The 13,864-nt window shown below is 34.4% G+C and overlaps 3 protein-coding genes across 3 annotated transcripts; 1 reads left to right on the forward strand and 2 right to left on the reverse strand.

The window, feature by feature from the left end:
- Positions 1–2,188: 2,188 nt before the first annotated feature.
- LOC106119535 (pancreatic lipase-related protein 2-like) lies at positions 2,189–4,202 on the forward strand. Its single transcript, XM_013314576.1, has 6 exons — positions 2,189–2,300; positions 2,643–2,817; positions 3,015–3,163; positions 3,257–3,502; positions 3,673–4,024; positions 4,106–4,202. The coding sequence occupies exons 1-6, from the start codon at positions 2,264–2,266 to the stop codon at positions 4,149–4,151; spliced, it is 1,005 nt and encodes a 334-aa protein (XP_013170030.1). The 5' UTR covers positions 2,189–2,263; the 3' UTR covers positions 4,152–4,202.
- A 608-nt stretch (positions 4,203–4,810) lies between these two features.
- On the reverse strand, positions 4,811–6,759 carry LOC106119536 (pancreatic lipase-related protein 2-like). The gene is made up of 6 exons (XM_013314578.1): positions 6,649–6,759; positions 6,160–6,334; positions 5,871–6,019; positions 5,532–5,777; positions 5,059–5,395; positions 4,811–4,909 (listed from the first exon to the last, which is right to left on the reverse strand). The coding sequence occupies exons 1-6, from the start codon at positions 6,683–6,685 to the stop codon at positions 4,864–4,866; spliced, it is 990 nt and encodes a 329-aa protein (XP_013170032.1). The 5' UTR covers positions 6,686–6,759; the 3' UTR covers positions 4,811–4,863.
- Positions 6,760–7,992: 1,233 nt separating this feature from the next.
- On the reverse strand, positions 7,993–11,990 carry LOC106119554 (pancreatic triacylglycerol lipase-like). Its single transcript, XM_013314603.1, has 6 exons — positions 11,917–11,990; positions 11,449–11,623; positions 9,717–9,865; positions 9,067–9,312; positions 8,346–8,682; positions 7,993–8,093 (listed from the first exon to the last, which is right to left on the reverse strand). Exons 1-6 carry the CDS (start codon positions 11,948–11,950, stop codon positions 8,048–8,050), a joined length of 987 nt encoding a protein of 328 aa, XP_013170057.1. The 5' UTR covers positions 11,951–11,990; the 3' UTR covers positions 7,993–8,047.
- Between the last annotated feature and the right edge of the window lie 1,874 nt (positions 11,991–13,864).

Raw genomic sequence — 13,864 nt, forward strand, 5'->3', positions numbered from 1 at the left:
CAACACCCAGTTTGACAACACCCTTAAAAGCGCTAAAAATTAATGCAGCTGACTATCAGAACAGACTATTTTCCGTGTCCCAAAGCTCTTAGTTTCCATAATAAATGTTTTTTTTTTATAGGAGAAGGGGGCAAACGAGCAACAAAGCGTTTAATATTACTGATCCGACGCCCATGGACATCCGCAACGCCTTTTAGGAAGTGTACGCTTTTATCTTGAAGGCCCCTAAGTCGTAACTGTTTGGAAATATCGCTGAGGACAGGGTATTCCACAACGCGGCTGTGCGAGGTAAAAAGTTACGCGAAAATCTCGTCGTTGTGGAATGTTATTGTAATTCTGCCTTAATTATTGTTGTGTATTTGACAACCGTTACAAGAGATATATTATTGTACGTCACTGTTGTTGTTATCTTATTACTAGGGCAGTGATTGATAAAAATAATAATATTTTTTGGTACGCCGATACTATCAGTCCCCGACGTGGGTTTTTATATATATTATATACTTCATCGATGTTGCTACACTAGTAAAAGAACTATGCCTTAGTAAAACGAAAATATTTCGATAAGAAAGTAAATCTTCTTTTAAAGGACATTAATCTTCTTTGGTATAGATCAGTGGTTCCCAAACTTATTTTGTCTACTGCCCACTCTGAGCATAAATATTTTTTTGGCGCCCCCACATTTTCACATATTTAAAAACCACTATAAATTCAAATAAAATTAATTATTGTTACCTATATATGTATATTAACGGAGAATACTAAACGAAACTTTTACTATAACCTGCAACTTGAGATCTGCAGCGCCCACAAGGGGGCGTTATCGCCCACTTTGGGAAAGACTGGTATAGATAGATCAACCGTACCAATATTTCGAATTCCGATGCAGAAGAAACATAAAAACACTAATTTAAAATGCACTTAGCCTTATCCGAGAAAAACATTTCGAAATAAGACTAGGAAGAATTTTAAGACCTTTACTATGATGTGATTATTTATAATTGTATACACAAATCTAAACGATAATGTTTTCTAAATTCCCATAATGATGTATAAAGCAAAAAAGTTTACAAGAACATTGTACGTGTCCTAGCAAACAGTTTAGATGAGAAAAGTTCGCGCCGAAGCGGACGGCAAAATACGGTGCGGGGACAAATTGCTTTACTAACACAACAGATTGCAAACTTTTGTTCGACGGAATGGCACAAAAACTGAGTTAAACCGTGCGTACCGTGTTATTGCAGATCCTTAATTATATTTCAATACTTTATTACCAAAAAACTTCATCATTTCATCATTAAAATCTATTATAGCCGTAGATTACATCTTCTGTACATATATTATGAGTGATAATAATTCGATGACTGAGTTAGCAACAATTGTAAATAAATAAATTGAGACGTAAAGCAGTTTTATAAATAACACTTTAAATAAAAACTGTTAAAACATTTGTTTTTTAAACGTAGACGTAGACGTAGCAGTGGGCCTAGTAGTAAACGTAGTGATAGGCGTAGACGCAGTGGTCGACGTAGCAGTAGACGTAGAGATAGATGTTGACATACACCCAAGATTTATAATGTTAATTATAGGTAAGACAAATTGTAATTCGCAATTACAATAATTTATAAATAAATTTTGTAATTTTGAAAGCAATGTTTTTAAAAGAATTAATCTTGTCAAATTAAATCAGCTTGTGGTCAAATGATATACATATTTAATTACATTATCAAACCTGTTATCTTAATCCTTTAAGATTATATATTTAGGTACTGATTTTTTTATATCAATAGCTCTTATCGTTCTATTTGCGATACAACAGATTACTGACTGAATAATTGTGCAAAATAAATTTGAATTTGCGAATGCCAATATAATTTTTTTAGAAGATAGTGAACTAACCTCAGAGTGAATAGGCATTTGCAACAACCTAATAAATTGCAGAGGTGTTGCTTAAGAGGAGTAGTTAAGCGGAAAAATATATAACTTCAATTTTTATTTTTGCAATCCAACGATGAGTCAGAGTACGTCCAATCAAATAATTTGAGTAACAGATTGACAATTTAAAATTTGACTTTTGTTCATATCCACTGATAAGATCTACTTAAAATTTAAATAAGTAAAGATTAGATTCTTGATAATAAACAAAACGATATCATATCTACAGTAGCTGATTGATAACAATCAATCTTGATAAATGACCGCACGATCGTATAAAACGAAAATCTGACCTTTCCGGGATTTTACTGGCCTATGCGAGATTACAATGAAGTTGTGGTTTACACTTTCGTTATTTATAAGCGGTAAGACACCTTTTCTATCTTTAATTTACATTAAAACTAGCCGTTGACCACGACTCCGTCTGCGCGGTATTAAAAAAAACTAATTAGTAGTCTATGTTCTATATGTATGCCAAATTAAGTTGAGATTCGTTCAGCCGTTTTGTAGATACCTTCAAACAAACATCCATCCATCCAAACATTCGCTTTTATAATATTACTATGATATATTTTAAATAATCATAGAATGGTAATTGAAAAAATTGTCAGTAAATAACAATTATTATCGAACTATTCAACTTGAGTGTTTAATAGCTGAGAAAAAAACGGTAGTAAAAATGTATGTAAAAATAATTTATTTTTTAGGTTACGTTGCTTTGCCGTCGTCCGTGTATAATGAAGTACCTTATCAACGTTATTTAAACTTTCCCGATGCGGAAGGCATACTTCAGACAATTGATTTAGAAGCACAACCAGATTTTGAGCTTCTAAATGAAATTGAAAATGATTCCGCCAACAACCTTTATTTATTATTCACACGGTATGAATTCACAATATTTCTGTAAAGGTGAAATAGCAAAAATTCTATGAATGCAAATCCGCTACACACGATCAATTTAAACTGCACAGTTTTAACTTTAACAAAAACAACAGGATACAGTTTTCAAAAGATTTATTTATGCATTCGAACAGCATCAGTTCAGCAATGTAACATAATTATACTATTTTTCATCCCAGTGCAAATCCCACAACCCCTCAAACGTTGGTCATGGACGATGCTGACTCAATAACTGCATCAAACTTCAATCCCGAACTTCCCACGGTCGTCATCGTTCACGGATGGCTAAACAATCAAAATACTGGACTCAACTCTGTTATAAGAGATGGTAATTTCTATTTAAAAAATTTATATACGGCAATATAAGGCAGAAATAATTATTCCTCGAGAATAATTTTAATTATTTCATTATTGTTTTTAGCACATCTTCAAAAGGCGGATTGCAACGTGATCGTAGTAGACTGGGAGAAACTTGCCGGTTCTGATTACGTCACAGCTTCGTTCGGCGTGCCCGCAGTGGGTCAAGGCTTGGGGAGATTTTTGGCATTTTTGAACTCTGTCACTGAGGCACCATATTCGTCCATGCATTTGATTGGTTTCAGTCTCGGTGCCCACATCGTAGGTAACGCTGGAAAGGAACTAGGAGGGCAGGTCGCTCGGATCACAGGTAACAATACACACATATTGTTGACGGATACACGAAGATCGAAACCGACGTATACAAATTTCTATGCTTTGTAAATGAATACATATTTATGCAGCTGACATGAATAACGGCAGCCTGCTGATAATTTGATTCTAAATCTATGATGTTAATGGCATCGTTTATTATTTCAGGTTTAGATCCTTCTGGCCCACTTTGGACTGCTAATCAGAATCGTTTGAATGCTTCTAATGCCGTCTATGTAGAGGGTATTCATACTGATGGACCTTCTGGTGTTAATCCCACCTATGGATTTGGTATCGGTATCCCGATTGGTACTGCTGACTTCTTCCCTAACGGTGGTTACTCCCAACCTGGCTGTTTGACCAGTATCTGTGACCACAATCGATCATGGGAACTGTACCGTGCTAGTGTAACCTACAACCATCTAATTGGACGCAAATGCTTCAATATGTTGCAAATGTTCATGAACATATGCAGAGGAAGTACTGTCCACATGGGTAATGACAATTTGACAAAATCGGAGTAAGTAGATACTTTTTCCCAATTTTTTTTGATTAAAAACTTATTGAAAATGACGTCATAAAAATTCAATTTTCTTTACAGATCTGGAATATTCCGCTTGGACACAGGATGGAGATATCCGTATTAATTTCATACCGACTGATATGACATAAAGAATGTAACAAATTTAGCAGAAGAATTTTGTAGTTTTTTTATTTTCTATGTTTCCAACAAAATCTTCCTCTATCTTAGGTGAGGTCAAGTTAGTTAGTAAAAGATAGACAAAGCGTCAAATATTGGCTTTATCTAGTTTCGTGATACTCGGGGGAATCCTGGAATCAGGTTATTGTGGTCAAATCAAGGTTCGTTTGAGTCCGATTGCTGTATTAAGCATCTAGCCAAACGATGTTAGAGTTTGGCTATCTTCCAGCGTGGAAACATAATGAAATAACGCTGTCTATGATCCCGTAGGGCCCTTAAACCTTAGTTTCTCCTAGATACGTAATGTGACTTTGTACTTGTTTGAATGTGACTTTGTACATCAAGTACCGTGTAAGGATAATATCTACTCTAGTAGTAGTAGTAGCCATCGTTACGATAAGGTAACGGAAAGGTATAACTCTTTTCAAATATCTTGGCGGCCCAAGGTCATTGGCGCGCTACGCAGTTCTCTCCCCCGCATCCAATTACGACCAGCTACCTAAAATTATATTCTGCGCAGCGATTCGTATGAAGATAAGGACCGCCAAAATATTTGTAAAAAATTGTACCTAATAAACACAAATAAAACAAAATTAAAATAGATTCAAGAATATGCAAAAACTATTAAGCCTTTATTCATCAGTCGAAAACATATGCAATTAGAATGGATGTCTTCTGCCGGTATTAAGACGATACAGGCCAGATCTGAAACAAAATAGAAATTACGTGATTATTTTTTTCGATGTCAAAAATTCAATTATTCCACAATACTTCAGAGACAAGAATACGCAGATAGGAAAGTGTTAAGACAATCTAAATGTAACTAAAAAAAAATTCTAATTACTAAAACTTACCCAGATTTGTTTAGAATATCATTGCCCATATTCAATCTTGAACCACTGCACGAATTAGAGTTGACTTGGTTCATGTTGTTGCATCGTACACCGACAAGATGGTTATATGTGACGGTCGCAGCGAATAGTTCCCAAGAACGATTGTGGTCACAAATACCAGTTCCACATCCAGGTTGTGATTTTCCACCGTTAGGGAAAAAGTCGGCATTACCACATGCTGCTCCGATTCCCAGTCCTGCAGTACCTCCGTCCGTGTGTATACCCTCGACATAAACACCATCACTAGCTCTAAGGCGGTTTGAGTTGTTACTCCACAAAGGTCCAGCTGGGTCCAATCCTAAAATATTTTATGGTTATGAGCAAATTTACTAAAACACATGTCTCAAAGTCTAAAATGATATTTGCTAGTGAATTATTATTGTTACTTGCATCAATTTCAAGAAATAGAATAGATGGATACTTATCCTACGTACCAGTAACACGAGCTGCTCTTCCTCCAATTTCTCTGCCAGCGTTTCCGACAAGATGTGCTCCCAAACTGAATCCAATCAAGTGCATGGTATTATACGGCGCTCCTGCTACACGGTTGAGGAAAGCCAAGAACTGTCCCAGCCCACGGCCCACTGCAGGTACTCCTCTCACTGCGGTCGCGTAGTCTGAAGTCGCCAGTCTTCTCCATTCCATGATAATAACGTTGACGTCACTTTTTGCTAAGTAAGCTGTAAAATACAAAAAGATTTTATAATGGTATATAAGTGTATAGTGCAGTTATAATAGAAATGGGAAATAAATTATGAAAGATATTCACTTACCATCACGAATGACATCATTTAAGCTAGATTTTTGATTGCTCAGCCATCCGTGGACGACGACAACGGTGGGTACGCGCCCATTGAAGTGAGATGACGTAACTGAGTTGGCATTGTTAATAACTAATGTTTGAGCGTTTCTGCGATTCCGTCTGTGAACATTAAAAATTTGTATACATACTAAGAGTTCCTAGAAGGAAAGAAAAGGACCTTCACGGCTAGTTTTGATAGATTTTCGCTTAAGCTTAGTTAAGCCTATTGAGATTTTATTATGAACAGTGTTTATACATACCTGGTATAAAGAAGATACCGGTTGTTAGCTGGATTTCTATTAATTTCTTCCAGAAGTTTCATGTCGGGTTCTGCTTCTAGATCCACTGTGTGCATTACACCATCTCCATCGGGGAATTCAATGAATCGAGGATAAGTCGTTTCCTCTTGTAACATTGGCACTGCTGTCACGTAAGCTGAAAAATTTAAATTGCTAACAATATTGCGTCCATTAACATCACAATGTGAAACAAGTAAACACACGTCTTCAGGTTTCTTTGGTTTGTTAATCTGAATAGTTTACATTTCTTGTTGTTATATTGGTTAAGGAAAATCATTCGTCATCAAATGAAATAGAACTGTTAAACATCAACAATCTCTAATCTATGCATTAATATTAGTATATTAGACATACTAGGAATTGGTGGTCGTGGTCTTTTTGAATCTTGGTCATAATTGATCTATTTCTTATTTCACTATTCATTTTAATCACAAACATTTAACTACATACCAGTAAAGCTAAGTGCGACCAAAAATATCAACCTCATGATTATAAATTTCACCGATGTCTACGTAAATTCTGGAATGTTTCACTTTATATAAATGATGATATTGATGATTAAATCTAATCTCAGGACTATCTGTTTTGCAAAATATTAATGCGTCTTCTTAACTGATACTATATGTTGTACTATCACTTAGCTTGTACATAAGATATATTAAATTATTTTGCAAATATCTTATTTACTAATAGTTGAGTGTTGTTATGATAAAGTATGACGTACTTCTAAAAGATAAAATTAATCATCGCATTTCATCTCTTTTAGTTGATATGCTTAAAACAGAGTTTGATCTTGGAAGTTGAGTCTGTTCCTTTTCCATCTTCAAATCTTTTCTTCCGCTTAAAGATGGCAGTGAACAAACTATTTTTTTTTTCGTTAAAAGGACTTTAAAAAAATATTAAGCTCTACTATGTCCTATCACAGTATGAAAGTAGTAGTAAAGGAACTTAAGTGTATTTTATATTTTTTTAATCTTCAGTCATTTGTTGGGTCAGTGCTACAGGCCGTGTTTTTAATTTCTCTTCTTATCTTCTTCTTTTTTTTTCTTAGCTTCTGTTATTTGTGTCAGATTATTAGAAGGTCGTGGAGTTATGTTCCTCTAGTCAATTGGACCTACTATTGTCATTTAATTAATATTCATTACACAAACATTACAGGAGTTGATGTCGGGTTCCAGGTAATAGGAAAATTAGGACTTCGTTGTACCGTGTAGTATTTACAGATCGTGACGTAATAACAGTAGTTCAGAGTATTTCTCCACCTGTTGACATAATAAACTCGGTAACTATTGGGCATGAGTGTCTCAAGAGAGCTGTCGAGTTAGTTTATACTTAAAGAGGTTTAAGCACACTCAATACTCGCTCTTGTGGTTGCAGTGTAAACAGCTTGTATCAGACTTGTTTATAAGCGTAAACATAATATTTTGCTATAAAATTTTGTTTTAATTTACAGTTGATTCATTATTTTAATATTAAATTCAAATCGACTTTAAGTAAACTCACGAACGAATTGCCTCATAGTTTGTGTGTAATTTTAATACAAAATTGTGTAAATTTGAATAGATTTTTTCCATCAATATTTATTTGTGTGAAAAATAAAATCTTCTTAATATATCCAACTCACTTATCGGAATTGGTGATTTCTTGAATGTCATCCAAATCGATTCAGCAATTGCGTAGTTATAAAAGAATGCATCTAAGCATTCGCATTTATTATTTGAGTAGGAACAGCATACATTCTTGCCTTTTTTGAAAATTCTTTTAACAAGATAACGGGAAAAATAAAGACACCAGTATTTATAATTCAGCGTATATTTTTACAACATATTTTTATTTTATTGCTAATTCATTAGAACGGATGATTTCTGCCTGTGTTCACACGATATAGTCCGGTACTGAAAATAAAGAAATTGTTTAGAAACATAAGAAAAAGATTTATTAATTTCGTGTAAAAACTGATTTGACAGAATAATATTCGAATAACGGGAACCAAACAAAACATTCACGCCGTTCAATAGGCAGGCAGTTAACTACAAGGCTCTTGAAAATTGCTTTGCCTTCCCTAGCCCAAGCCTAATGATAGCAATCACTCAATATTAAACTAGAAAATTGCTCGTTAATTACATTTTATCATAATAAAAACTTACCCAGATTTGTTTAGAATATCATTTCCCATATTCAATCTAGCTCCGGTACACGAGTTTGACGAGACTTGATTCATGTTGTTGCATCGCTGACCAACTAAATGATTGTAAGTGACAGTAGCAGCGAACAATTCCCAAGAACGATTGTGGTCACAGATTCCGGTTAGGCATCCAGGTTGTGACTCTCCACCGTTGGGGAAGAAATCGGCATTACCACTCGCTGCGCCAATACCCAGTCCAATGGTACCTCCGTCGGTATGTATACCCTCGACATAAACACCGTCGCTGGCTCTGAGACGGTCGTTATTGTTGTTCCACAGTGGACCAGCGGGATCCAAACCTGAAAGATAAAAAAGAGACATATAAATAATTTATTTAATATGGAAATTGGTAGTAATAGGAAAGGAAAGGTTTTTTACGGATAGAGATAGTTGTTATTGTAACAAAGAAAAGAATCCTTGAATATGGTTATACAATCGTGACTTAATATATCTCCTTTGTGTATTTTTATAGCATAAGATAGTAAACGAGCAAGCGGCCATTTGGATTCACTGTAATAAGGCCCAGCCTATAGACATCACGATTGCAGATATCTACCTACCTTTAAACGACGAAGAGAGGACGTAAAGAAATAGAATATTACTTCTCACAATGCGTCCACTCCTCCTTCAAAACCAGGTCAGATTATACAAGTAAAGGATTATAATAAAGTGCATTTGCTTACCGGTAATACGGGCAGCTCTGCCTCCGATTTCTCTTCCAGCGTTTCCAACGAGATGGCCTCCCAAACTGAATCCAATTAAGTGCATCGTGTTGAAGGGTGCACCAACTGCACGGTTCAGGAAGTTCAGGAACTGTCCAAGACCGCGACCTACTGCGGGTACTCCTCTTACAGCGGTCACGTAGTCAGAAAGCGCCAGTCTTCTCCATTCCATGACAATTATGTTAACATCGCTCTTTGCCAAGTAAGCTGTAAATGAATAGAAGTAGAATAGATTTTTTTATCTTAGATAAAATAGTAAAGAAAAATGTGGTACCTAGTTCAACTCAAACTTTGTAGCTTAGTAGGTTTTTTGTTTAGATAAAATAAAAAATGCAATTTCAATTTTTTTAAACTAGTGGTCTCCCGCGACTCAGTCCGCGCGGGATTAAAAAATAAACATATTTAGTAGCCTATGTGTTCTTCCAGACTTTGTTCTACATGTATGCCAAATTTCAAGATCCGTTCAGCCGTTCTAGAGATACCTTAAAACAAACATCCATCTATTCATCCAAACATTCGGATTAGTTTAGTTATTAGTAAGAGTAAGGTGTAAGATAGTAAGCTGATACAATTATTTTACGAGTACGTTTTAAATAATTTGTTTGTCTTACCGTCTCTAATTACATCATTCAAGCTTGACTTCTGGTTGCTCAGCCAACCGTGGACGATGACTACGGTGGGGACACGTGCATTGAAGTTCGATGAGGTGACAGAATTGGCATCGTTAATTACCAATACTTGTGAGTTTCTGGGGTTTCGTCTGAAAAATAACAATTTCTTATCACTATACTGAACAAGAATTATGTAAAAACAGCTATCTTATCAATTGTAATTTGATTTTGAGTTTTAAAACGTGGTTGTTATTATTATATGTTTAACAACGGTTTATCAAGGATTTAAATGTGTTAACGGAAACAACGTACAAATTACTATAAGGTGAAAAAAAAACTAACTAACATACAAACAAGAAAAATGAAAAGAACAACCTTAACAAGACGTAGTGCAATAAATTGTAAATTTATAGGTTCAATACTTGTGAACAATAACATAAGTAAACATACACTTAATGTTATCGTCGGTACTATATCTTCTTTATTTTTATATTATACATTTACATACTTATATTTAGCGAGGTAATAAGAATATTGTTTTATTAGTATCATACCAGTTCATAAAAAATTATAAAATTTTCATTTTTTACGAATAAAAAATCATGTCTCTATGTATTATAATAAAATTAGTAGGGACTCATAACAGCATAAAGTTGATAACACATTCGAAAGTGATTCAAACGAAACTGTTGGCATATGTAACATATATAGAAGGTCACAATGATATAAACTTTAAAGTATTTGATATAAAACATATGATAGTTTTCGTAATAATCTTTGTTGTAATTTGTCACAAGTCAAAGTTATTTGATTAAAACTTATTTGATATTATATTATCTATGATAAAAACGTGCAGAGATAGCAGGTATGAATGAAATGGTAGAAAAAGGACCGGAAAAGAATTAGGTACGTTTTGAAATACCAACAAGTACCAGAATTTATTGTAACGTATAATAAAGCTCGCTACAAACCCAAAAGCAAAAACTGACGTGTGTAGGTCATAATCTGAACTGTACAGTTTAAAATGTGCAGCAAAAACTGAACGTAAGACGAACAAGTTTTTCCATACCGCTAAGCTTGAAGAAAAAGTTGATGATTTTTATATCAAGAAAACTGTATAATCTGTAGATGTTAAATCGTCAACTTGTTTCAAGAAATTGTAAATGTAAATATATTTTTCTTACTCTTAAAAATGTAAGCTGGTAGTTCTTGATTTGATAATGTGTTTTTGAATTGAAACAACAAATGCAATAATGACGCAATCGATGCAGAAGCATTGATATCGAATCTCTCACGTTCCATTTATCGTGATAGAGTTTTTTGTAAATCCGTAAAAAACAATGCATAGTCAATGTCAACAATATCAGAAACTTGGCACTAATTAGTATACTGATCCTTATGGATTTTTTAATAATTAAATAATGTACAATTTAATATGGTCTGCTGTCCTTTTAGGTGCGTTCCTGAGACCAATATTCCCGTTTGAAAAGTGATGACAAGGATGCCGAAATATTTTATACGATTTTGGTCTCAGAAACAAACAGTATGTGGGCTTCTATTTAATTTTGAACTAAATCTCCTGCAGTAGCCGCAAATCTTGAATTGAACCAAGATTGGCAGGGATCGCGAAACGTGGAGACCATTATTGTCGGAGACCAAGGCCCACTACAGACCTACTCGGACTCTACATAGTTGTCTTATATCGTATATTACGTAATTTAGGTTCACTTACCTGGTATAAAGAAGATATCTATTGTTGGCAGGATTTCTGTTAATCTCTTCAAGAAGTTCCATGTCTGGTTCTGCTTCTAGATCCACTGTATGCATTACACCGTCTCCATCGGGGAATTCAATGAACCGAGGATAAGCCTTTTCCTTTTTTGAAATCGGTACAGCGGCTGCGAAGGCTGGAACATTAAATATTGGCAAATTTACTCATGCGCTCTTTTGAATATCTTTGATGTTTGTTCCTAATATATTATAAAAGTAGAAATACATATATTAATTTGAATGATACAAAATAGGCCAGTAATGAACAAAATATTAAACGCCATGAAAACATGTAGAGAATATAACAATACCAAATTATGAGTTGATATTGAACACTTATATTTTACCAGGAACCTTTCTAACAATGGAATATGGCCCATCTGAGAAGAATTAAATCTGCTGACAAAAAAACAATTATAAGGTAACGTACCAGCAAAGCCAAGAGCAAACAATATCAACCTCATGATGACGAAACCCACTATTGGTCTGCGTTGTTAATTCTGGAAGTTTTCTTTTTATATTAAGAAAAAAATGAGATTTAATCTTATCTATAATTTACTATCATTGATAATTCATTGATTAGTATTATTGAGCTAGTAATTAAGAGATTTACATAATTACAAGTCTCTGATTTATGTGTTATCAACCAATAACTATTATATGTTATATAAAATAGAATGGTGCTTGTCATTCGTTATTAGTCAAAATAGAGCGCGTGTTTAAGAACGATGTCCAAATGTTTGAGCATCACCTTCATAATGTGTTTCCCAATCTCGTTTTTCCATATATTTTAAGTGACGTAAAGTTACTAAAGTGAATAATAGATTTACTGCAACCTAAGATGCAAAAACTACAATTTTTATTAATATTATTAAAGCAAACCGAGCAAGCGGCCAACGTTATGCTTTGAAATAGCAAAGCGACTGCTCAGCATAGATATCCGTGATTGTTAATGGGTTCCCTACCTTTAATCCACAGAGGAGGGAATGCAGGGGAAAAGAATATTAACCCCTCCTTATGCGATCCGTCCTCGGTTTAATCCTCACTCTCTCTTAAATACTTTCTTATAAGGAAAAATGGAAATGGAAAGAGGACTTAAATAAGGCCTATGGCAAGCAGGAACGTAAAATAATAATAATAATCGTATTATAATGTTACAAAACTGGTAAACTCATTCATTTCAAACTAGCTATAGCGACTTTTTCCTCGCAGAATTAAAAAGAAGTGAATAAGCAGCCTATATGTTCTTTCAATCTATGTTTTAAATAATGTCATCGTATTTTTGCAGTGTATTATTTGTAAATAAATAAATTTATAAGAATTGATGTACAATAAGAGTTGCAACAATAATGAATACTTTCAGAAAAATAGAGGAAATCATTGAATTGTGTCTTGTACCAAAACTTAACAAGAATTATGATGAATGCAAAAATCATTTAGAATTTGGAATTCGCAATAAAAACTTGGATAAAAACTTTTACCTACTAGTAAAACAACTGGAGGCTATTAATTTCAGAGACTGTAATAATCCCGAATCAGTTATATCACAACTATTGATATTGTATTTTGAGCTTCAAGCTTCAAGTAAAAACACGTGGGACGAAGCGAATTGTTTGAGATACGTGCAGGTTGCAGCCCAATGGATCCCCTCACTCACATCGAAAAAATGTACATACGATATTTTGACTTTACTGTTTTTTTCCTGTGTGTTTTTTTTTGTCCTGTTTTGTGTGGAATGTTTTATAATTTATTGTTATAATTTTAATAAAATAATTAATAAGTAGTATTTAAGTAGTCCCGAGCAGGGTTTGGCGTCAGGCAGGCGGCCGGCCAGTAAAAACATTTAAAGCCAAAACATTTTACAGTATGTATTACAGGGTTGAAAGACTACGAATTGCGAGTTGGAATGTTGGGACAATGACGAGCAGAGGAAGAGAGTTAGCGGAAGTCTGTAAAAGAAGAAGAATAAATGTAGCTTGTTTACAAGAAACGAAGTGGAAGGGTTCAAAAGCTCGAGAGATTGGTGATGGGTATAAATTCTACTATTGTGGAAGTGACGGAAAGAGGAATGGAGTGGGAATTGTTTTGGATAGTGAACTGAAAAATTGTGTGACGCATGTTAAGAGATTGAATGATAGGTTGATTGTAATAAAAATAATGTTAGGGGATCTGATTATGAATGTAGTAAGTGTTTATGCGCCACAGTCTGGATGTGATGAAAGTATTAAGGAAAAGTTCTGGGAAGATTTCGATTCAGTTTTAATGGATATCCCAGTAGATGAGGAATTGTATGTCGGAGGTGATTTTAATGGACATGTTGGAAGAAAGAGTACAGGGTATGAGAGAGTGCACGGAGGCTGGGGTTTTGGGGCAAGAAA

This window comes from Papilio xuthus, unplaced genomic scaffold, assembly GCF_000836235.2.
Source record: "Papilio xuthus unplaced genomic scaffold, Pxut_1.1 DF827461.1, whole genome shotgun sequence".
Taxonomy (NCBI): domain Eukaryota; kingdom Metazoa; phylum Arthropoda; class Insecta; order Lepidoptera; family Papilionidae; genus Papilio; species Papilio xuthus.

Excerpts from the sequence above, each read along its gene's own strand:
- LOC106119536 (XM_013314578.1), bottom strand. The coding sequence starts at position 6,685 with ATGAGGTTGATATTTTTGGTCGCACTTAGCTTTACTG. Across the intron at positions 6,020-6,159 it reads CGGTATCTTCTTTATACCAG|ACGGAATCGCAGAAACGCTC; the intron begins GTATGTATAAAC and ends TAATGTTCACAG. Across the intron at positions 5,778-5,870 it reads AAATGATGTCATTCGTGATG|CTTACTTAGCAAAAAGTGAC; the intron begins GTAAGTGAATAT and ends TGTATTTTACAG.
- LOC106119535 (XM_013314576.1), top strand. The coding sequence starts at position 2,264 with ATGAAGTTGTGGTTTACACTTTCGTTATTTATAAGCG. Across the intron at positions 2,818-3,014 it reads CTTTATTTATTATTCACACG|TGCAAATCCCACAACCCCTC; the intron begins GTATGAATTCAC and ends TTTTCATCCCAG. Across the intron at positions 3,164-3,256 it reads CAACTCTGTTATAAGAGATG|CACATCTTCAAAAGGCGGAT; the intron begins GTAATTTCTATT and ends TATTGTTTTTAG.
- LOC106119554 (XM_013314603.1), bottom strand. The coding sequence starts at position 11,950 with ATGAGGTTGATATTGTTTGCTCTTGGCTTTGCTG. Across the intron at positions 11,624-11,916 it reads GTTTGCTCTTGGCTTTGCTG|CCTTCGCAGCCGCTGTACCG; the intron begins GTACGTTACCTT and ends TTAATGTTCCAG. Across the intron at positions 8,094-8,345 it reads GATATTCTAAACAAATCTGG|TACCGGACTATATCGTGTGA; the intron begins GTAAGTTTTTAT and ends CTTTATTTTCAG.